The sequence below is a fragment of the Capsicum annuum genome, chromosome 1 (assembly GCF_002878395.1).
Source record: "Capsicum annuum cultivar UCD-10X-F1 chromosome 1, UCD10Xv1.1, whole genome shotgun sequence".
Taxonomy (NCBI): domain Eukaryota; kingdom Viridiplantae; phylum Streptophyta; class Magnoliopsida; order Solanales; family Solanaceae; genus Capsicum; species Capsicum annuum.
In genome coordinates, this window is record NC_061111.1 from 21,621,327 (window position 1) to 21,647,057 (window position 25,731).

Below are 25,731 nucleotides of genomic sequence, written 5' to 3' on the forward strand. Positions count from 1 at the left end.
GTAGTGTTGAACAGACAACTAATATCCTTATATTCGGATGTCTTAAACTTATTATTCATTTTATTACCAAAGAGAGCTAAAGTCAACTTTGCACTGCCTATATATATTCAACCCAACATCTTACTTTGTTTACTCACAATTATAGATTGATTGTTTACTCACAAAACTTTGTGTTAAAAGTCCAGTAATCAAGACTCCTTCCAAATAACTAATATACGTATGGCTGAAGCTTTCCTTCAAATTCTGCTAGACAAATTGACTTCTGTCATCCGAGAGGAACTTGGATTGCTTTTCGGTTTCGAAAATGAGTTCAAAAGACTTTCGGACATGTTTTCTGCAATCCAAGAGGTGCTTGAAGATGCTCAGGAGAAGCAACTCAAGGATAAGACAATAAAGAACTGGTTAAAGAAACTCAATGTAGCTGCATATGATATTGATGACATATTGGACGAATGTAAAACTGAGGCAACAAGATTTGAGCAGTCTCGATTAGGGCTTTATCATCCAGGGATTATCACTTTTCGTCACAAAATTGGGAAAAGGATGAAAGAGATGACGGAGAAACTGGATGCAATTGATGAGGAACGAAGGAAGTTTCCTTTGGATGAAAGGATTGTAGAAAGACAAACTGCTAGAAGGGAAACAGGTGCTCATCTTAAATGATATACTATTTTTTTAATACAAGCTGTGAGTTTTTCGTTCATGAATCACAATGAATTCATTGCATTCATTTCTCTCCAATTAATTGTGCAGATTAAAATGCAGAGTAAAAATTTCCCATTCATTCACTCAAATTAATTATCGTGATGAGCGTTAAAGGCAGTACATTCCTTAATGTGATGAAATGAAATACTTGTCTTAAATGAGATATTAACTCATCTTATTTATTTCTTTACCAAAACGTACATTTCCACACCTATATAAGTGTGCTCTTCACTTGATGAAAAAGTACATCCACAGAAAGAAATATCATTTACTTTTTTTTGGCTTTCTTTCTTAATTACTTTTCTCCTCATTGGTATTCTATTCCTTGTGAATTTTTGGACAATAGTTTTGTTCAACTCCAAACTTTCAGCCACGAGTGCACATGTTTGGAAGTAGCTGTGGAACCTTGGGGAGCGATCGGCTAAAAGAATTTACATCGGAGTCGGACCGAAATCACTTTCAAGACAGTAGCTTGTCACGATACAGTATTTGTGACTATTTTCTTACTATTAATAATTTCAATTTTAATATCAATATTATAGCATTTTTCTAACACAAACTAGTATTACAACTACCTAATTATATTAGTTTATATTCATTGTTTCCCATGTGCGTTTTTGGTCTGAGGGGTAATTGCAAATATTTCTATAATATAAATGTTTGTCTCAAGCCTAAATAACCAAAACAAAAAATCTTACTGTTTTAGATCTTATAAATTAGCCATGCAAAACTCTGTGAATTCAAGACTGTAGGAGCGACTCTTGGGATGTGTTCACTGGAAGGAAAATATTTTGCGCGGAAAATGTGTTTTAGGAAAATAAATCCACTCATTTTCCAGAGATTCAGTTCACTCTCAGTGAGAAATGTTGGATTCAGTAAGCTTAAAAATATTTTTGCATGGTGTAATATTATTTGTTTTACTTTAGACCGAGCCCATATAATTTTTTCCAAAAGTCCTATACCATTAAGAGATTTTACACCTTATATATAGTTTCTCACCTTTGGGTTATCAATATGAGACTTTTGTTCACACTATTGGATTCAATTGGTGTGAATGGAAAATGGAGGGACACAACCTTTTATGAAAAGACATATTGTTTTGGAAAAGGAGCGACTATTCAAATAATTGGATCTGTTCAGAAAAAGACACAATATTTCGAATGAACAAACATGACTCTTTCAAAGGATATACCTTTTCGGACGAGCAAGGTGTATCCAAAAAGCCCATAAATTCTTTTCCAAAAGTCCTACACCATTAAGAGATTTTACACCTTATATGTACTTTCTCACTTTTGGGTTATCAATATGAGACTTTTGTTCACACTGTTGGATTCAATTGGTGTGAATGGAAAATAGAGGGACATAACCTTTTCTGAAAAGACATATTGTTTTGGAAAATGAGTGACTGTTCAGATAGTTGTGTCTGTTCAGAAAAAAACACAATATTTCGAATGAACAGACATGATTCTTTCAAAGGATACACCTTTTCGGATGAACCATTGCCACCTTTTAAAAGGGACACTTGATGACTATATAAACCTGCATTTATCCACAGATTTTGGAATGAAAATTTTTTTGAATATACAAACTCTTCTTCTCTTCAAAACATTCCGTGTGATCAATCAAATCGTTGAGTGAGTTCGAAGAGATTTCAATTGTTTGAGGTACCGCTACAGTTGGTTTGTTTGTCCATTTTATCCTGGGAGGAAAATTTCGCAACCTCAAGTACTTGAGGGGAATTATTTCCTTAAGGATACTCCGTGAATTCGGAGGACTTGACTTTTTCTGTTTCATCTTAATTTTTGAAAAATAAAACACACTTCTTTGAAAGATTACTTTGATCTTGTGTTGACGGTGTTGTTGTACTTCATAGTGTTCTTGTTTTAAACTTGAACTAGTGTTGAAGTTCTTCTGTCAAATTACAGATTTTGTGTAGCCGAAAACATTGAAAAAAAACAATCTTAAGGAAATAATTTTTGATAAAAGGAATACAAAAAAATTTTTTTTGCTTGTTTTTTTTGCTTGTTTGGTGAAATTTTCTTTTCACTAAAGTTTTTTATTTAAAATCTATATAGCTTGATTTCTGGAGATTAAAGTTTTAAGCTTTCTACTCCGTTTAAACTTAACTAGTGATTTTAAGACATAAAATCTTCATCACAAGTTAAAGATCACTCGGTCGACGATTCAAAGTCGTAAAAACTTCATCATTAAACTAGAAAAAAGAGGTGTTTAAAGTTGTTGCAACTTTTTAATAAGTATTTAGATATACTAAAGGTATTATCTTGTTATTTGAGGAAAATGAGGACTGATAGTCAAATGCATGATGCTGGAACGACTATGGCAGCAACTAGTATTGTCACGATGAGTCGTACTAATGCTTCGAAAGTTATGGCACCGGCGAAGAAACCCGAAATGTTCATGGGTATTGACTTCAAGAGATGGCAGCAGAAAATGTTCTTCTACCTCACAACTCTGTGTCTTCAAAGGTTCACGGTTGAGGAAGCTCCGAAGGTGCCCGAGGGAACCTCTAATAAAGAATGCTTCGTGATTGTGGAGGCTTAGAAACACTCAGATTTCCTTTGCAGGAATTATATCATTAGTGGTCTCCAAGATGACCTTTACAATGTGTATAGCGGAACCAAGACTGCAAAAGGGTTATGGGGGGCGTTAGAATGGTAGTATAAGACGGAGGATGCCGGAACTAAAAGGTTCTTTGTTGCAAGATTCCTGGAGTACAAAATGATAGACAACAAGTCTGTTGTTTCCTAAGTGCAGGAACTACAAGTGATCATCCATGATCTCATAACGGAAGGTTTGATTGTGAATGAAGTATTTCAAGTAGCGGCAATAATAGAGAAGCTACCACTTATGTGGAAAGACTTCAAAAACTAATTAAAACACAAGCGTAAGGAGATATCAGTCGAAAATCTGATTGTACGACTACGCATTGAAGAAGATAACAAGGATGCGGAAAGAAGGTCAAGAGGCAATTCTGCAATGAGTGGAGCAAACATTGTAGAAGATGACCAACACAACTCTAAAATGTGAAAGAAAGCTAAAAATGAAAGCAATCAACCCACGAAGAAACTCAAGGAAAAATGCTTCAGCTGTGGCAAAATTGGCCACAAGTCTATGGACTATCGTGCCTCGAAGAAAGGAAAGAAAAAGGACTAAGAAAATCTGGTTGAGTCTAAGAAAGAAATGGATAATCTGTGTGCTATACTTTTCGAATGCAACTTGGTGGGAAATCCTCGCGAATGGTGGATGGATTCTGGTGCCACCCGCCATGTTTGTGCTAACAAGGAGTTGTTTTCAACGTTCGCTCTGGCTCAAGTAGAAGAAAAAATCTACATGGCAAACTCTGCTACTGCAAAAGTGGAAGGAACAGGAAAAGTGTGCGTGAAGATGACTTCCGACAAAGTGTTAACACTTAACAATGTCATGTATGTTCATGAGTTACGAAAGAACTTGATTTCTGTTTCACTTCTAGAAAAGAATGGATTCAAATGTGTATTTATTTTCAAAAAAATTGTACTTAATAAGGGAGAAGTATATGTAGGAAAAGGCTACCTCAATGAGGGCCTATGCAAAATGAATGTAATGAATGTTGAAATCAATAAAAGTTTAAATTCTTCTTACTTGCTTGAGTCTCCCAATTTGTGGCATGAACGACTAGACCATGTTAATTACAAAATATTACGAAAACTGATTAACTTAGAAGTCTTGTCAAACGTTGAATGCAATAAATCAAAGTGTCAAACTTGTGTGGAATCAAAGTATGCTAAGCATCCGTATAAGTCCGTTGAAAGAAATTACAATCCCTTAGATTTAATCCATACTGACATTTGTGATATAAAGTCAACATCATCACGTAGTGGGAACAAGTATTTCATAACTTTCATTGATGATTACACTAGATATTGTTAAGTCTACTTGCTAAATAGTAAGGATGAAGCAATAGATGCATTTAGGCAATACAAAACTGAAGTTGAAAATCAGTTAGAGAAAAAGATCAAAAACTATAAGAAGTGATAGGGACGGAGAATATGAATCTCCCTACGCCAAAATATGTGTAGAGAATGAACTTTTTCATCAAAATACGGCCCCGTATTCACCTCAATCTAATGGAATTGCACAAAGAAAAAAACAAACTTTGAAGGAAATGATGAATTTCTTACTTATAAGTTCAGGTTTACCGCAAAGCTTATGGGAGAGGCTATCCTTACAGCCAACGGAATACTCAATAGATTTTTCTAAAGTAAGACACAATCAATTCCTTATGAAAAATGAAAAGGAAGAAAACCCAACTTGAAATATTTTAAAGTGTAGGGGTGTCTAGCAAAGGTCCAAGTTTCTATGCCTAAAAGGATTAAGATAGGACCTAAGACGGTGGACTGCGTGTTCAAAAGATATGCTAAAAGTAGTAAAGCATGTCGGTTTTTGGTTCATAAATCTAAACATCCGAATATTAATGAAAATACGGTAATTGAATCAGATAACGTTGAATTCTTTGAAAACATTTATCCATATAAAACTAGACATGAACAGTCTATTGGAGGATCTAAACGACCTCGAGATGAACCGAGTGAGAATGTATATAATGATGAGAATCCAAGACATAGTACACGTCAAAGAAATTCAACTTTGTTTGGATTGGATTTCGTAATATTTCTCTTAGAAAATGAACCTCAAATATTTAAGAAAGCGATGACATCTTTGGACTCATTCTTTTGGAAAGAGATAGTCGATAGTGATATTGATTCAATCTTAAGCAACCATACGTGGGAATTGATTAATCTTTCTCTAGGAAAAAAACCTTTAGGATCTAAATGAATTTTCAAAAAGAAAAAATAAAAGCGAATGGTACTATTGACAGCAAGACTTGTAGTAAAAGGCTTTAAACAAAAAGAAGGTCTTGATTACTTTGATACATACTTGTCGGTAACAAGGATAACGTCGATTCGGATGTTAATTACCTTGGCGGCGGTATATGGTCTTGAAATCCATCAAAGGGATGTGAAAACCGCATTCCTAAATGGAGAATTAGAGGAAGAAATTTACATGGAACAACCTGAGGGTTTTGTGGTTCCAGGAAAAGAAAATAAGGTGTATAAACTTGTTAAGTCACTTTATGGACTAAAACAAACACCTAAGCAATGGCATGCGAAGTTTGACCAAACCATGTTGGCAAACGGATTCAAAATTAATGAATGTGATAAATGTGTATATATTAAAGACACTCTAAATCACCAAATCATTATGTGTTTATATGTGGATGATATGTTGATCATTAGTAGAGATATTTCAGACATAAATGCAATGAAACGAATGCTCGGGAGCAAGTCGATATTAAAGACCTTGGAGTTGTGGATGTGATCTTAGGGATAAGAATCCATAGAACTCCACAAGGGTTGGCATTGTCATAGTCTCATTACATCGAAAAGGTACTTGAAAAATTCAAGTATATAAAATTCGGTATTGCCAAGACTCCATTGGATGTGAGCTTTGTACTTTGAAAGAATGAAGGTGAAAGTGACTCACAATTGGAGTACGCAACAGTATTGGGATGTTTAATATATATAATAAATTGTACACGACCAGACATAGCATGCGTTATTAGCAAGTTGAGTCGGTATACGGGTAATCCTAATAAAATTCATTGAATGGAAATGAAAAGAGTTTTGGGGTATCTTAAATACACTCAAGACTATACTTTGCATTATAATAAATATCTTGCGGTACTTGAAGGATATAGTGATGCAAATTGAATCATCGGATCGAACGAAGTAAAATCCATGAGTGGATATATATTTACTATCGGTGGAGGAGCGGTCTCTTGGAAATCATCCAAACAGACTTGTATTGCTCACTCTACAATAGAATCTAAATTTATCGCATTAGATAACGATGGTGAAGAAGCAGAATGGCTCCGAAATTTCTTGAAAGATATTCCTTATTGGCCTAAACCACTGGCACCAGTATGTATACATTATGATAGCCAAGCAGCGATAGGTAGGGCAGGGAGCATGATGTACAATGATAAATCTCGTCACATAAGACGGAGACATGTACCGTTACAGAACTTCTCTCTAGTCGAATTATCACTGTTGAATATGTGAAGTCAAAGGATAATATGTCGGATCCACTTACAAAGGCCTATCTAGAGAAGGAGTTGAGAGAACAGCCAAGGGAAAGGGTTTAAGGCCTAGGACAAGTCAGCATGTCGGTAACTCTACCTAGCAGACTGGAGATCCCAAGAGCTAGGTTCAAGGAGATCAAACAAAGTTGTGTCTGACAGTTTCAACATTGTCAAAATACCAACCCATTCTCATAATGTAGACAATCTTTAGTAAACAAAGATAAGACTTAAGGTGAAAAGTCTTTTAATGATTATCTAAATTTGGCAGATTTGACCAAATAGTTTAATCTATAGAATTAAATGTTTAGAATTACCTATGTGAGGGCTAAGTGAAAGCCGCTTCAAGGAGAATGTTAGTAAAGGCTTATTCTTTAAGATCTCAAGAAACCGAGACGTGTTTATGGGTAAAAAGAACAAAAACATGAGAACCATAAATGGTAAAAGGCTGATTGTGTGACATGTGTTGTCTAGGTGTACATTAAAGCTCCACGGTTCAAAGATATAAAATCTACCAATTGACTGAGTGCATCTAATGCATGTTCACTACGGAAAGTTCAAAGGAAAACTCACTTATCCTAATACAATCAGTCTTTGCTTGATGATCACATATTTTTCGTAAGGTTTTACAAAGAATAGTCATTCCTCATTCATGTGGGGGATTGTTGGGTTCAATTGGTGTGAATGGAAAATGGAGGGACACAACCTTTTATGAAAAGACATATTATTTTGGAAAAAGAGTGACTGTTCAGATAGTTGTGTCTGTTCAGAAAAAGACACAATGTTTCGAATGAACAGACATGACTCTTTCAAAGGATACACCTTTTTGGATGAATCATTTTCACCTTTCGAAAGGGGCACTTGATGGCTATATAAACCTGCATTTATCCACAGGTTTTGGAATGAAAAATTTTCTGACTATACAAAATATTCTTGTCTTCAAAATGTTTCGTGTGATCAATCAAATCGTTGAGTGAGTTTGAAGAGATTCCAATTGTTTGAGGTACCGCTACAGTTGGTTTGTTTGGTCATTTTATCCTGGGATATAAATTCCGCAACCTCAGGTACTTAAGGGGAATTATTTCCTTAAGGACACTCCGTGAATTTGGAGGACTTGGTCTTTTTTGTTTCATCTTAATTTTTTGAAAAATAAAACACACTTCTTTGAAAGATTACTTTGATCTTGTGTTGAGAGTGTTGTTGTACTTCATAGTGTTCTTATTTTAAACTTAAACTAGTGTTGAAGTTATTCTGTCAAATTACAGATTTTATGTACCCAAAAATATTGAAAAATAACACACACACCCCAAAATCTCTTCCTTGAACTAAGTTCCACTTGGTTATTACCATGTTTCATGGGTCACCGAAATTTACTGTGTGTCATCCACAACGTTTGAGTATTTTTATGGCAATCAAAACTCACAACTAGTTTCTCGATCCTCGTACCCCATCATGCCTTCAACAACTTGAGTCACCAAGGATATTGACTCCTCTTTGCCTCTTGAAGGTCACCCTCCAAACCCTAACCTCCAATCTTGTTTCAAGAAACTTTTTGGAGTGTTTGAGTCTTGTAAAATTAGGGCTTAGGAGGCTACAATGTCTTATATAGTGAAGGGACTTAGGAATTTAGGCAAGAAAAATGACCACAAGACCCTTAGTTAAAAGCTCAAAAGTGACCCCGTTCAGAGGAACGACTCCCCCATACGACTCCTTAAGCAATCATACCCTAGGGGATGAGTGGTACCCTAACTCGTACCCTAGACTCCTCCTAAGCCTTCTACACTGGTTAGGGTACGAGTTGACACCCTTGAGTCGTATCCAAAAGGGATGACTCATGCCCTAACCATATGCACCACTCATATACAAAATCGTCCACTCCATGGTTCAAATCAAAGCTCTATACGACTCACTTAGTACTACTCGTATACTTAGGATACGATTGAGGGGAGGGTCACTCGTATGGAGGACAGAATGTCATCCTCCTAGGCTACTTATGATACGAGAGGGGAGGGGGAAGTGGGTACGACTCGTATCCAAGGGTACGAGTGGCTTGGCCAATCGTACCTTGTACAACATGCTCAAAAATAAAAAAATTTTGCAAGGTCATAATCTTGGGTGTTTCATTTCAGCTATTAATATGAAACTTTTGTTCGCACATTCAACTAAAAACTTTTCAATTTTTCTCTAAAAAAAAAGTGTAACTACTATCCACAGACGGTGTAAATTTTAATATTAAGTTCTTAAGTATATTTACCTTTTAATATTTAGATTACAATTAAGAAAAATATTAATAGAAGAAAACTAGGACTTTACATTTAATATACCAAAAGAATACGATGATCTTGTTTGTTGGGTTCGAAATCAAGAGGGCGTCATGCGGAAGCTATTAGTTGCAAATCATGTAAGCGATAATTCAGATGACACAAAACTAAACTAAAAACATAATATTATCTATGATTTGGTCAATTGGCCTACACATAAAAATCTAATATTAAAAAGCATGAAAACTAATTGAGAGAAAATCTACCCCTAACCAAAATTCTTAAACGACAACATTGTGGATACTATTGTATTATGGTATGAGAAGAGGGGTGTCTATTTACAAAGTTTCAAAATCTTTCCTTCAAGAAAGAGGTTTGTCAAATATGAAAAAGTTTTATATTTTTCTTTAAAGAAAAGTAAAAGTAATTATGGTACTACTTTTATTTTCCTTAAATAGAAAACTAAAACTCAATTTTGGTAAGAAAATCGAGGCAAAAACTCTAACATTATTTACCATATATACAAGGACGGTCTTCTTCTTCGTTTTCATGAGACTGTGGAGATGGGGAAATATTGTGGTTTATTAGTTTAAGTTTAAGAGTAAAGAACTCTTTTTAAAAGACTAATCCAACAATGCAAAAACAATTCTTTCATCTCAATTTTGGAATTTGTCAGAAGTCATATGATTAACTAGATCCCAATTAAAAAATAAATTTGGGCCAGATTGGCATCTTACAAATTGATAGTGTTGAAACGGTTAAAAAAATTGCATACAAAATTCAAGAGTTTTTAAAACCTAAGTTGGACAAATTCTTCATTTTTTATGTCACATTCGTGTAAGATTCTCTAAAAAATACTCTATTTTTCAGGAATTCAAAACACACCTATTGATACTTTTTGAAGAGTTCGAATAATATAGGTTCAAACACAAACTTATTTGGAAATAGAATTGCAGATTTATTCCAAAAAGAAAACCTCATCAAGCGCTTGAGAATTGAAGGATTAAAAAGAAAAGTTTGAAAGTGGTGAGGGAAGAGTTTAAAAAGTAAATTGAAAATGAAAAGAAAAAAACCTAAAAACTAGGAAGCTAATGGGTTGATTACCGGTTACTGTCAGTCAAAGTAGCTTGACTGTGTTAAAAAAAAAAAATGTATTGTCAGCGGATTATAGTTAATCTCAAAAAAAAAAAATTTCAATCTTTTTTCCCACCGATTCAATTAGAATATCTATAGGTATAGCCAAATATCTTTTACTGGAAAATTTCAGTAGGAAAAAAGTAAATTTTAGGAGTGAACGGGTGTAAAATATGACCATATGCAAAAAAAGTAAATTTTAGTAGTGAATGGGTGTAAAATATGACCATATGCAAATGACTAATCCGGAAGCCAAATAAGAAAAGTTGAAACAAAAGTGTTTTAACTTGGATTCATCTTTTCCTTATCAGGACCAAGAACTGGCCCCGAGAAATATTGGTCTTATTTCTTCATTTCAATTATCCCACAAATGGTTTAGAGTCTGTGTGGCCTAACAGCTAAAAAAAACTGCTTATTTGGAGAAACATTTTTATAAAATTACTCTTTAAAAAAGTGTTTTTTAAAAATGCTTTTGAGAGACAAATTACGAAAAAATATATGTATCAATGGACTTTTAATAACTTTTACTATTAAGATTATTTTATAGAGAGAAATTTATTTTAAATATTTATTATAATATTTCTAATTATGTTTTTATTTTTATTTAATTAAAAGATACATAATACAAATTTTCAATCAATAATATACTTAGGTATATAAAAAAAATATAAAACTTTGATATAATATTAATATAACGATTTAAATTTACTTGAAACATCAAATAAAATGGATTTAAATATTATTTCATAACTTAAATCACTAGAAATAAAAAAATCATCACAAAAATAAATATTCTTTTATACATCGCGAAAATGCTTAACGATTATCTTTAATTTTATCGTGCAATGTCTCCATAATAGTAGAAAATCTGTCTTATATTTCGGAAGGTATACCAAAACATAAAATAATAATATATAAATCATAAAATAATTATATATAAATCAAAAAATAAAATAAAAATTTGATGGTGTAAAAATGATGAATAAAATTGTAAGGTGAAACTCAATTAAACTTATGGGATATGGTAATTAATTGATAAGGGATATATTGATATAAATATATAAATGATAGAGATATTTTTATTTTGAAAAAATAATTCTCTACTTCTGCTTTTAAAAAAAAAAAGTATAACTTTTCTGCTTTTTCCTAACAATAGAAAAATTGCTTGTGTTTCTATTTAAAAGCAATTTTACAAATTGATCAAACACCCTACTTTATTCAAAATAAAAAAAATAAAAAAAAATAGCCTCCCAACTGCTAGGCCAAACAGGTTCTTAGAAACGCATCTTTAGATTCTTTGTAATAGAGTCCTTTGTATCCCATAAAATTAGTTTTTAGGAATACTTGGAGTGAACGTCGTCTTTCAAGTGATATTTGTGAGATTGTTTTTAGGGAATAACTTTTGAGATCACTAGAGTTTTATCTCTAATTTTGTACTCATTTTGTATATTTTTTAGTATAGTAAATTTCCTCCTATTCCTTTGTAGTTGTAGGTCACATTGACTGAATCACGTTAAATTAATGCTTCTTTTATTTTCTCAACTTATTGTTATTGTCATTTGTTTGTCATTCTAACATTATTTGACTTTTGTTTTGCATTAATTTGGTTTCCAATCCTAATTCTTATTTATATTCTTGTATTTAGTACGTAAGAAAATAATATATCTTAAAAATATTTATATATAATCTAGATAAATATTATGAGAGGTAGGGTTGGAGGCTATGAAATATCACTTGTGGGAAGGTAATTTTTAATGAACTTATCTTTCTTTTGGAAAAAAAGTCAAAAATTATGACTAACAAAACATAAGGAAACTGAAAAACATTTTCTCCTATCAAACACACCTCTGATGATTACTTAAACTTCTATGTAACAATGTAGAGAATAAATTCATGATAAGAAAAGTTAGGAAATCCTCTTAACATTCTTCCCCATTCTTATTCCATTTTTCACTTTGCAAATGATGGCACCAAGAAATAATCTGTTTTAGTGACTGGTTCACGACAGAGTCTGAAAATGATAGCAGAAAAAATGGAGAAGGTTCAAAAATACATTTTCTCCTCTTAAATCACTTTTTGCCTAGTGGAACTAGCATGATTTTCTCAGTCATGTTCTACAACCAAGGGCAACTTTACAGGTAAAATTATGGGGTACCCGTACATGAGATCATAGTCTTTTCATAAAATTAGATCTTTTATGTATATATTTTTTTAAAATGGATATAATATTATATGTTGGCACCTATGCTAGGATAAACTAAATGCTGCTCCTCAAGCTTATCCTTGTATCTTTTTGTGCAAACATCTTTTCTATTTTTTCGCTGACTCCTAACGAGCTTGAGTGTAACAATATTCATATTGTTTGGAATAGGTTTTGTTTTGACTGAGCGAGAAGTTTATGGAAGGGACAAAGAAAAGGATGAGATAGTAAAAATCCTAATAAACAATGTTAATTATGCGCAAGAACTTTCAGTGCTCCCTATACTTGGTATGGGGGGTTTGGGAAAGACGACACTTGCCCAAATGGTCATCAATGATCAGAGAGTAAGAGAGCACTTCAATCCCATAACATGGGTTTGTGTCTCAGTTGATTTTGATGAGAAAAGATTGATAAAGCTGATTGTAGGAAATATTGAAAAAAGTTCTCTTGATGTCGAGGACTTGGCTTCATTTCAGAAGAAGCTTCAGGAGTTGTTGAATGGAAAAAGATACTTGCTTGTATTAGATGATGTTTGGAATGATGATCAAGAGAAATGGGCTAATCTAAGGGCAGTCTTGAACGTAGGGGCAAGCGGTGCTTCTGTTTTAACCACTACTCGTCTTGAAAAGGTTGGATCAATTATGGGAACTTTACAACCTTATAAATTGTCAAATCTCTCTCAAGAAGATTGCTGGTTGTTGTTCATGCAGCGTGCATTTGGGCACCAAGAACAAATAAACCCTAACCTTGTGGCTATTGGAAAGGAGATTGTGAAAAAGTGTGGGGGTGTGCCTTTAGCGGCCAAGACTCTTGGAGGTATTTTGCGCTTCAAGAGAGAAGAAAGAGAATGGGAACATGTGAGAGATAGCGAGATTTGGAATTTACCTCAAGATGAAAGTTCCATTCTCCCTGCCCTGAGATTGAGTTATCATCACCTTCCACATACTTTGAGACAATGTTTTGTGTATTGTGCGGTGTTCCCAAAGGACACCAAAATGGAAAAGGAAAATCTAATCGCTCTCTGGATGGCACACGGTTTTCTTTTACCGAAAGGAAAATTGGAGCCGGAGGATGTGGGTAATGAAGTATGGAATGAATTATACTTCAGGTCTTTCTTCCAAGAGGTTGAAGAAGAAAAATTAGTAAAAAGTGATAGAGTAACTTATTTCAAAATGCATGATCTAATCCATGATTTGGCTACATCTCTGTTTTCATCAAGCACGTCAAGCAGCAATACCCGTGAAATAAAAGTTAATTGTTATGGAGATACGATGTCTATTGGTTTTGCTGAAGTGGTGTCTTCTTACTGTCCTTCCCTCTTGAAAAAGTTTCTCTCGTTAAGGGTGCTTAATCTAAGCTACTCAGAACTTGAGGAGTTACCCTCTTCCATTGGAGATCTAGTACATTTAAGATACTTGAACATGTGTGGCAATAACATTTGTAGTCTTCCAAAAAGATTGTGCAAGCTTCAAAATCTGCAGACTCTTGATTTAAGGTATTGCAACTCACTTTCTTGTATGCCCAAACAAACAAGTAAACTCGGTAGTCTTCGAAATCTTTTACTTGATGGCTGTCTATTGACTTCTATGCCACCAAGGATAGGATCTCTGACATGCCTTAAGACACTAAGTTACTTTCTTGTTGGTGAGAAGAAAGGCTATCAACTTGGTGAACTACGGAACTTAAATCTCTATGGATCGATTTCAATCGCACAACTTGAGAGAGTGAAGAATGATACGGAGGCAAAAGAAGCCAATTTATCTGCAAAAAGAAATCTGCACTCTTTAAGCATGAGTTGGGATCGTGATGAACCACATAGATATGAATCAGAAGAAGTTAAAATTCTTGAAGTCCTCAAACCCTACCCCAATATTCTGAAATCTTTAAAGATCACTGGCTTCAGAGGAATCCGTCTCCCAGCCTGGATAAATCACTCAGTTTTGGGGAAGGTCGTATCTATCAAAATTGAATGTTGCATAAACTGTTCCGTCTAACCACCTTTTGGTGAGCTGCCTTGTCTAGAAATTCTAGAGTTACACAAAGGGTCCGCCGAGTATGTTGAAGAGAATGATGTTCAATCTGGAGTCTCCACAAGAAGAAGGTTTCCATCCCTGAGAGAACTTCATATAAGCAACTTCCGTAATCTGAAAGGATTGCTGAAAAAGGAAGGAGAAGAACAATTCCCCATGCTTGAAGAGATAGAGATTCAGTATTGTCCTATGCTTGTTTTTCCGAACCTGCCTTTTGTCAAGATGTTGGAAATTTCAGGGGAGGCAGATGCAAGAGGTTTGAGCTCCATATCTAATCTTAGCACTCTCACTTCCCTCTGGATTGCGGATAACTACAAAGTGACTTCGTTCCCAGAAGAGATGTTCAAAAGCCTTGCAAATCTCAGATACTTGACTATCTCTGGCTTACAAAATCTCAAAGAGCTGCCTACCAGCTGCCTGGCTAGTCTCAATGCGTTGGAGTATTTGTATATTGCATGTTGTGACCCACTAGAGAGTCTTCCGGAGGAAGGGCTGGAAGGTTTAACTTCACTCACGCTGTTATCTGTTCGCTCTTGCAAGATGCTAAAATCTTTACCCGAGGGATTGCAGCACCGAACAGCCCTCACAAGTTTAACAGTTTATGGCAGTCCACAAGTGAAAAAGCGTTGTGAGAAGGGAATAGGAGAAGACTGGCACAAAATTGCTCACATTCGTAATGTGAATATAGATTAGAGTTATAATTTGTAAACGTTTTTTGGTTTGTGAGCCCCCCATACTGCTTCCTTCCATCGGATGTAATTTTCTTATGTATTACACTTGTTCTAATTATTGGCCAACAGTAGTTGTTGATTATTGCTTTCTGAATGAATATTGTGCCAGATGGAAAAAAAAAAAAAGAAACCGAACAATTCATGTTCTCTTTTCCTGAGTGCGGCTTGCCTATGCAAAATTTCTTTTTTCTTTTTGGCTAAGGATTATATTTTTCGTAAGGGGCCCTAATTCATTAAATTTATGTAGATGCATCATGCAAGTAAATGTGCATTGTTAATCTAGTATTTTTCGCAATGAGAGGTGAAAAAAATTAATTTGACGAGACGAGACATCAATGAAGAGATTGGCTTTACTAATAGACCATAAATAAGGAAAATAAATTACTTAACATGCGTTAATACAAAAATGGACTGATATTATAAAAGTTACACGAAATTGGGTTTAAATACGTACTTTATTTATTTAATTGTCTTATTCCATTTGCTAGTATGTTTACGACAATTACAAGTTTGAGATATATATATATATATATATATATATACTAGTTGGCTACGATCGTGCTACGCACGGTCCAATATTGATCATTGAAAATTTTACGTTATATATAATTCTATCATTTAATTAAAACTTTCATTTGTTTAGTTAATAAATTCCTAGTTCGGCATATATTATTATATTTAGATTAATGAAATTTGTGTAAGAATATTTTAAATTGTTAATATGACATTCTTATAATTTTGATAGTCAATCAATTTTTTTTACTTTTCACATAGTAATTATGAAATATATAATAAAATATTTTAAGTTAGTTAACTCTTGGAATTTAGAATACCTTTTATATAATTTTCAAATAAAACATGTTACTCTCTTTGTCCAAACTTTTGTGGCATTGATAGTCAATTATATTTTAAAAAATTTAAGTTTTTAATTATTAAGGTTTATAATAACTTTTTTTCTATTCTAATTTAAGTGGCATTGATATAATTTTGAGAGTTAACCAAATATTTTATATCCTTTGAATATTTTAAGTGGTCAATTATTATGATTACTAGTTTTTTTACACGTATTTTTTGGTATATATAATAGATTAATTATTTTTTAGATATTTTAAGTTGTTAAATGTTGTAATTTATTATGTATTTTCTTGAATATATAACAGATTAATTTTTTAGATATTTTAAATTATTAACTATTGTAATTTATAATAGTTTTTATGTAATTTTCAAATAATATATGTTACTCTCCTTGTCCAAACTTTTGTGACATTGATAGTCAATTATGTTTTTTAAATAATTTCAATTATTGTGATTTATAATATTTTTTTTCTATTCTAATTTAAGTAGCACAATGCTTAGATGACCGTAATAATTAATTAGTGATGATATAATACAAACATGTCTTAAATAACTTATAACAACTAATTAGAAGTGATATATTAAAATTACTATGAAAAATATCTGTTAAAAAAATTAAGTGAACTTCAAATAAGACGTCAAGTTAATTTAATATTAAATATTATTAATTTTTTAATATTTAGATGACTTATAATAATTAATTAAGGATGATATAATAAAATTATTGTTGAAGTAGTTGAAGCAGACCTGTAATAAATGTCTCTTTTATTTTACTTGTTAAATATAATTAATATTTTTAATACGTAAATGACATATAATAATTAATTAGGGGTGATATAGTAAAATTACGAAGAAAGCACGTCAAATGACGGCAAGCAGGGATGTCGACGGTGTGATGTGTGTTTCACCAGCCATACCGTGACTTGTTATATAGGAGAATATTCTTTCTTCCTAAATGCCGCTCCATTTCTAGATATATCATGTGTTAGAGTTTGTGACCCAAATTTTGTTGATCCGGCCCTAAAAAGTTCACGGTGTGACCCATGTTTGTGATTTTTCATAGGGTCTGTGTCGGCCCAATTTTAGGGCGGTATGGACCTATATGTTTTTGGGCCTAGAATTTATTTGTATGCACGTATTATATAAGTGTAATTAGTGGATCGTTTTTGGACGTTTAAAAAATACGTCATTCTCCTCATTGTACTCTCCATTCATTAAAGTGAAATTTATCTGCCTCTGCCCGTGGTTTTTATCCGCAAGAATTTTCATATAAATCTGTGTGTTCATCTTATTTTTCTTTTGCCTGTGGTATTGTTCATTCTGTCCGATCATAACATCATTCAAATTAGAATGGATGGTATACTCATTGATCAGCAAAAACTAAAATCTGCCCATGAGTCAACATGAAGAACACATAAGATAGGAGGATGAGAGATAAATAAAGTTATGATAAATTGTTGTAAAATATTAATGAATTATGGAATTTTCGTAGCTTGAGGTGTGCTTATGTCATTATCCTTAAAGATATTTTATTCACCAGTTAAGTTGTATCTCCCGGAATTCAATAATTTCTTTTAGTATTAAATTAAAAGTCAAAAGCTAAGAAATATTTCTTATAAGTAAAACCCAACACAAAATGAGAAGGAAAATGTATTTGCTCTCTAATCTTCCTCACTGTTTTTCCGCCCTTCTATCATAAGCCATTAAAAAGTATATATAGAAAATTCAAGATAATACTCTATCATCTCATAACGTCTAAAAGCAATAACTAAAACGTGTAGTAACATGTCATAAATATCATTGAATGACAATTGTCATTAAAGTAAAAATTTATTTGACTTTTATTTTTCACTAATTTTCTAATTGAATTTCTACTTTTACTTGTTATTTTTGACATATCAAGAAACGCCAACTTATTTTTTTCTATTTTACCATAACATTAATTATTTTTTCTTCAAATTAATTTCAAAACACAATGTAAACATTATTTAATGGAGATACTATGATAAAATTATAATATTATTAATTATTTTTCTTAATATGTGTGCCAAGTCAAAATGTGTCAAGTAAAATTAAACGGAGGAAGTACTTGTTAAAACCAATTTAAACGTTGGTGAGGAGTGGGCATGATATGGTAAATACCAAATTACCATACCAAATCAATATTTTTGATATCGTGGTCTTGGTATTATGGTATTTGGTATGGTATATGGTATACATTTTAAATTTTTTTGATATATGATACGGTATTTGACATTTATAAATGACATAGCGAAATACCGAATACCTTACCGAAATATATAGTTACATAAATAACTTTATATATATATATATATATATATATATATATATATATATATAAACAAATATACAACTTAGTATTAGTATAAAAATGTTAAGACATGAAACTCTAGCTACTCTATCTTGATTGTAATGTCTTTTTTTGTGTAATTGACTAATGAAAAGAGTTGTTTGTATTTCTTTTTGAATATTTCTACATGTAAAATGTGTAATTACGATACAATTATGGTTACCGATTACCGTACCGTAAAATACCAAAATCAAATATCAAAATACCGAATCATACTGAATTAATATGATATGATAGTGATAATGTATTTTTAAAAATCAAATACTAAAATTACCATATCAAGTTTTGAAATACCGTAGCATATCATATCATGTCCACCCCTAAGTTGGCCATCAATTCCTTTGACCAAAATGATACCAAAAGAATATTACCCTATTAAGGCTAATAAATAGTAGTATGTAATTAAATATTATTAATTTTAAGCTACACTAATTATTTTTCAAATAATCCCTTATATATCTTAAAAATAATATTAAGAAATAAAATAAAAGTTGTGTTGGTTTTATCACAGGAATATAATGCGTCAAATTTAATGTCTCGTATACTATGAATAGAGGCGGAGCCAGCCTAGTAATAGGGGATTCGTCCGAACCTTCTCGGACAGAAAATTATACTATTAATAATGATTAAAATAAATTTTATGTATATATTGTAGATATTGATCCTCATTCGGTGAGTTTTTCTCCAGATCTTAAACCCCTTCAACAGAAATTCTGGCTCCGCTTCTGATTTTATGAATCAGATCTAGATGAAACAAGATTAAGCCTTATAGAACAATTGGTGAAGTTTAAAATTTCTATGAATCAAAAATTCTTTAATAGGTTTAGAGTCTTCTTTTATCACATTATACCCACACAATCTTTGTCGTTATAACAATTTTATGCTAAGAAGCCATGAACGTGTCCTGGTATTCAGAAGTGCTCTAGAAATCTGTCATAATTTCATAGAAGCGACACCATTTTGCACTCGTATAGGTCCAACCATCAAGTGTATTTTGCCAAGCAATACGCCATCGATAAAGGTATGGTAATGGATTAAGAGTTCACAACTCAACCTCACTTTCCTTGCGGATTTGCACTATATATACATCATAATAGATCACAGACGAGATAATATTTAAAGTGCATAAAATCAAATATGACTTGTTATTATTCATATGAACCGAGTCTGGAGCCTAAAGGGCAAATTTTTTCAATCAAAATTCCATAAGGGCACATCAAAATGAAAAAATTCCAAAATCTGTGTCCATTAAAAAGTTAACGGTGTTAGTCTACTTTAGTCCAGATGATAAAGTGTACGGTAAGATGGTGAGTTTACCTTATAAGGTAAATAGAGTCCCTTACCTTATCTATTATCTATTTGCCAGGCTTCGGGAAAGTGCAAGGTATTACAAGGTAAGTGGAATCGTTAACCTTGTAAGGTAAGATCTCATGTTCAGCTTGTAAGGTAAGAATCCATGTTTACCTTGTAAAAACTTCAAAACTCTCGGTGCTATATAAAGAGTGTGAGTGTAGGTTTATTTCTTGCATCAACTCAAAGAAAAAAAATTGTTAAACTTCATAAATCAAAATATTTGTTGAACCTTATTCATTTGTTACTTTAAAATGAATAAGGTAAGAGTAAATTTACATTGGGGTGGTAAAGTTTTGCATGATGGGGATTCAGTGCGATATAGTCCGCATCCTATCGTGGTTCAATCATTTCCTTTATCTCTCAAATATGATCGTTTGAAAATGTTGTTTTGGAGTAAAATGGGTATTACTAATCCAGAAGATGATGTGGTTATTTCTAGACGATATCCGAATTATTTTACGTCTAACGGACAACCAATATTTGGTGAAACTCCTATTTGGAATGATGATTCTTTATCTTTATTTCTTCACACCGTTGAAATTTTTGGTAATCGCCTTAATCTACAGACGCTTGACATGTATGTGTGTGTGGAACATTACTCTATTGTTGAAGAACCCACGGATAGTGAATTTGATCTTCGAGTAAATCAAAATTCTTTGAATTTGAATATCGATTCTTCAAGAATGGCAATGGAACAACAATTTGATGGTGGGTTTGAAACATATTATCAAAACTCATCCGGACTTGTGAGTAATTTTGATATGGGAGGGCCTGGCAATGCGTCTATGAATTTGGAAAATTTTAATTTAAGTGATCTACAATATTCTTCTTCGGTGGAAGCAATTGATAGGTAATAAACAACCCATTTTATTTAATTACGTATTTTTTTCTTGTAATTAATGAGATGATTTATTCATTTTGCAGCTTTAATGATTGTGAATTTACACTCACTTAACTCACAGAAATTGTGAACAATAACTATGACATACAAGGGGAGTTGGATAGTGATGAACCTTTACAATATAAATCATCACATGATGATAATAATGATGAAAATGTTAGTGGAGAGTCTACACCCATTGGTGTCTATACTGGCAATCATTCTTCCATAGCAGTTTCATATTTGGATCATACTGAAGAAAGTCCAGAAGAGTTGAGGTGCATAGTCAATGAAGATTGTTTTCGGACTCCACTTTGGAATTAAAATAATCCTGAACATATTAAGTCGGGTTGGTATTTTAATACATAAACTAGTAAATTGAAAATTTTCAGTCATTTGATATTACTAATAATATTTATTTTGTATCTGCATTTAGGTATGTTATTCATTAATTTCCGACCATCTCGTCAGAATAAAAATTTTGATCATCTCATCGGAATATAATTTTCGTTAAAGAGTTCTCCGGCGACTTCTCCGGCGACCAGATTTTTACTCTTTCTTCTTCTCTCAGCTTTCTTTTTGGTGTTTTATAACCCCTTACAGGTACGTGAAGCCTAGTCAATCTGCCACGACATACATTCTTTGATGAATAGTATATTTTTTGGTGATTGAGTTAAGGGCCGGTAGCAACAGTAGATAAAGGCATGACAGTAATTTCGGCGACCAGTTTGTACATCAAATTGCCGTAATCCGACGAACGGATTCAAGAACACATACTTCATCTTCATCTTATCCTCAGATCAGGTCCACTCGTTTCATCTCTTTTAGTTTATTTGGTCTAGATTTCTTGACTATTGAATGCGGATACGTCCTCTCTCATTTGATATATATATATATATATATTTCATCCCTTTTGGTTTTTGTCTGTCAATTTAGCAGTTTCTAGCCTTACCCTTTTGCTTGTCATGTTTTTCTTTGTTTTCTTCTATTATGTCCATTTGAGTGGTGGCTGGGGTGATAGATGATGGACTACGGTCATGTCATAGATTGGGTTCAGAGCTGGGATCAGGTCTAGGTTCGAGTCTGGGGTTGAGGGCGCGGGAGAGTAGGGCTAGGTGGGATAAGGGTGCTTCTAGGTTGAGAGTTGGGTCCTGAAACACAGGGTCACTTCAAGGTAAGTCTATAGAGCTAGTGAAGATTCCTTGAAAGAGGAGGGTTAGTAGAGCATATGTCTAGGAAACTAAATGGTTAGGCACTAAGGCGAGGGATGTGGATGGATATAAGTTATGGTACTTGGGTAGCGTGAGAAATAGAAATAAGGTAGGTATCTTAGTAGATGAAGAACTTAGGGAGAAGGTAGTAGAGGTTAAGAGAGTTAGTGATACGTTGATGTCTATTAAGTTGGTCATTGGAGGGTCTACGGTGAATGTTATTAGTGCTTACGCTCCACAAGTAGGTTTGGACGAGGTGGATAAGAAAAGATTTTGGGAGGTTTTGGATGAGGTGGTGAGAAGTGTCCCGAGCACTGAGAAGCTTTTTGTGAGAGAAGATTTCAATGGGCATATTGGGTCTTTGTCGAGAGGTTATGATGATTTGCATGGCGGTTTTGGTTTTGGGGAGAGGAATGAAGGAGGATCTTCTCTTTTTGATTTTTCTAGGGCTTTTGGGTTGTGGATAGTGAATTCGAGCTTTCTAAAGAAGGAGGATCACCTTATTACGTTTCGTAGTTTAGTGGCCAAGACTCAAATAGACTTTTTGCTTCTTAGAAAGGGTGATAGAGCACTATGTAAAGACTGTAAAGTCATACCTTACAAAAATATTTTGACTCAACATAGGTTGGTGGTGATGGACTTGGTTATCAATAAGTGCAAAAAAAGAGAAGAGTGGAGGCTCGGCCCAGGATTAAGTAGGGTAGCTTGACTTTGCCTAGTGCTTTGGAATGGGGAATAAGTTGAAAAGTAGGGAGGCTTGGGACACTAGAGGGGATATGGATAGTATGTGGGAGATGATTGCTAGTTACATTAGAGAGATCGCTAGAGAGTGTTGGGAGTCTCGAAAGGTCGATCTGGCAAGCATCGAGGAGACTAGTGGTGGAATGAAGAGGTTAAGAGGAAGGTGGAGTCTAAGAAGGCGGCTTATGCTAAGTTGGTAGAGAGAAAGGATGATGACGAAAGGCATATGAATAAGGAGGAGTATAAGGTAGCTATAAAAAAGGCTAAGTTAGCGGTTACGACGACTAAGACAACAGCTTTTGAGATCTTGTATACGGCTTTAGAGGAGAAACGTGGGGATAAAAAGTTGTATAGGCTTGCCAAGGATAGGGAGTAGAGGGATCATGACCTTGACCAAGTGAAGTGCATCAATAGAGAGGATGGTACTGTGTTGATTGAGGATGTTCTTATTAGGAAGAGATGGCAGTCCTATTTTTATAAGCTTTTGAACGACGATGGGGACAAAAGTTTTGTGTTGGGGGACTTGGATAAATCTAAAGAGTGTCGGAATTATGGATATTTTAGGCGTATCAAGGTTGATAAGGTCAAGGGGTCTATTTTCAGGATGCGGCAAGGTAGGGGACGGGGCCAGACGAAATTCCAGTGAATTTTTAGAAGAGCACTAGTGGGGGAGGTTTGGAGTGGTTGACAAGGTTGTTTAATATCATTTTTAGGGCGGCGAATATTCCTGAAGCATAGAGGTTGAGTACTATATTTCCATTATATAAAAACAAGAGAGATATTCAGAGTTGCAATAACTAAAGAGGTATTAAGTTGTTAAGTCATATGATGAAGGTTTGGGAAAGGGTGGTAGAGTTGAGGCTAAGAAGGATCGTAAATATCTCTAAGAATTAGTTTGGTTTCATGCCAGGTCACTCGACCACTAAGGCCATTCACCTTGTGAGAAGATCAGTGGAGCAGTTTCAGGAGAGGAAGAAGGACTTGCATATGGTGTTTATTGATCTTGAGAAGACTTATGACAGAGTTCTGATGGAGATTCTATGGAGCTTCTTGGAGGCTAAAGAGGTGCCCGTGGCGTACACTAGGTCAATTCAGGACATGTATGATGGGGAGAAGACTCGTGTGAGGACGGTAGGTATATATTCGGATCACTTTTCAATTTTGATAGGGCTGCACCAGGGATCGACTCTTAGCCCATTTTTATTTGCCTTGGTAATGAATGTTTTGACGCATCATATTAAAGGACAGGTGCCTTGGTGTATGTTATTTATGGATAATGTTGTACTGATTGACGAGATTCGGGAAGGAGTTAATGATAAGTTAGAGATTTGGAGACAAACACTTGAGTCTAAAGGATTTTGGTAAAGCAGAACTAAGACGGAGTACTTGGAGTGTAAGTTTAGTGATGTGTCGCAGGAAGCTGGATTGGTTGTGAAAATGGACTCTCAGGACATTCAAAAGAGGGATATTTTTAAGTATCTGGGGTCTATGATTTAGGGCAATGGAGAGATTGACGAGGATGTCATGTATCGTATTGGGGAAGGGTGGTTGAAATGGAGGCTCGCTTCAGGAGTCTTATGTGATAAAAAGGTTCCCATAAAGCTTAAAGGTAAGTTCTATAGAGTGGCAGTCTGGCCGGTTATGTTGTATGGAGCAGAGTATTGTCCAGTTAAGAACTCCCACATCCAAAAGTTGAAGGTGGTAGAGATGAGAATGTTGTGATAGATATGTGGACATACCCGGAAAGATAGGGTGAGGAATGAGATTATTCGAAAGAAGATGGGAGTTGCTTTGGTGGAGGACAAGATGCGAGAAGTGAGGTTACGTTAGTTCGGGCACGTGATGAGAAGGAGCTCGTATGCTCCAGTTCGGAGGTGTGAGACACCGACTATGGGCGGTTTTAGGCGGGGTAGAGGTAGACCGAAAAATATTGGAAGGAAATGATTAGGCATGATATGGAGTATTTACAACTTACGGAGGACATGACCCTTGATAGGAATGTGTGAAGGATTCGGATTAGGGTAGAGGGCATGGGGTGGGAGTATGTCAGTAACGGTAAGGGAGCGTTCTTTTGTGTTTGTAGTTTTTTTGTTCGTGGTGTTGTATGATGTCTATGATCCAGTAAGATAGTTCTTAGTATTATCTTGTGGATGTAGTATTATCTTGTGACTAGCGGTGTTAGTTTATTTTGCATACCGTACTACTTTATATACACTTATATTTTGTATTTGTTATACTGTTATCAGTTCTAAGCCATTGGTCTATCGAAAACAACCTCTCTACTTCACCTGAGGTAGTGGTATGGTCTGCGTACACTCTACCCTCCCCAGACCCCACTATGTGGGAATACACTGGACATGTTGTTGTTGTTGTTGTATTCATTAACAAAAAGCAAATGAAATCGTCTTTGAGAAAGTATAATCTAATCAAGAGGATGGAGTTTCTTTGTGATCGATCTAAAGGAGACAATTGTAAGGTTATTTGCAAGCAATATATGTCGGGATGTGAATAGATATGCCCTTTAGAACAGTTTCCAGTGGTATGTGGAAGGCGGAAAAAATGATTGAGCATATTTATAATCCAAATAAATATAAGGAGGATCACCATAATTCAAATAGCGTCTTGATTGCTACTTCATTGATTCACTTATTAGGAAGGATCCAAACATTAGCATCAAAATGGTTCGCGAAAACATCAAAGGATTGCACCATTATACCCCTAGTTATCGAAAAGATCAAAAAGGTCAAAGAAAGGCATTTAAGATGGTATATGATGTTTTTGAAAGTTCTTTTAAGGCATTACCTGCATATATGACAGCATTGTAATCGTTCAATCCAGGCACTATCGTAGAGCGGGAGCATGATTCAACAACAATGCAAGGTGAGCACATATTCAAGTTTTTATTTTAGAGTTTCAAGGCCAGCATTGATGGATTTAAAAGTTATAGACTTATCATTTCAATAGATGGCACTCATCTTTATGGCAAGTATGATATTAAACTATAAATTGTTGTCGCAATCGATGCAAACGGTAATATTTTTTCACTCGCATATGCTATAGTGGCGCGTGAAAGTTTTGACTCTTGGTCATGGTTTCTAACATTATTATGGAGGCATGTTGTTG

General features: G+C 34.0%; 1 protein-coding gene across 1 annotated transcript; it reads left to right on the forward strand.

The window, feature by feature from the left end:
• The first annotated feature begins 158 nt into the window (after positions 1–158).
• On the forward strand, positions 159–15,323 carry LOC107869850 (putative disease resistance protein RGA4). The gene is made up of 2 exons (XM_016716264.2): positions 159–646; positions 12,608–15,323. Exons 1-2 carry the CDS (start codon positions 220–222, stop codon positions 14,428–14,430), a joined length of 2,250 nt encoding a protein of 749 aa, XP_016571750.2. The 5' UTR covers positions 159–219; the 3' UTR covers positions 14,431–15,323.
• The last annotated feature ends 10,408 nt before the right edge of the window (positions 15,324–25,731 follow it).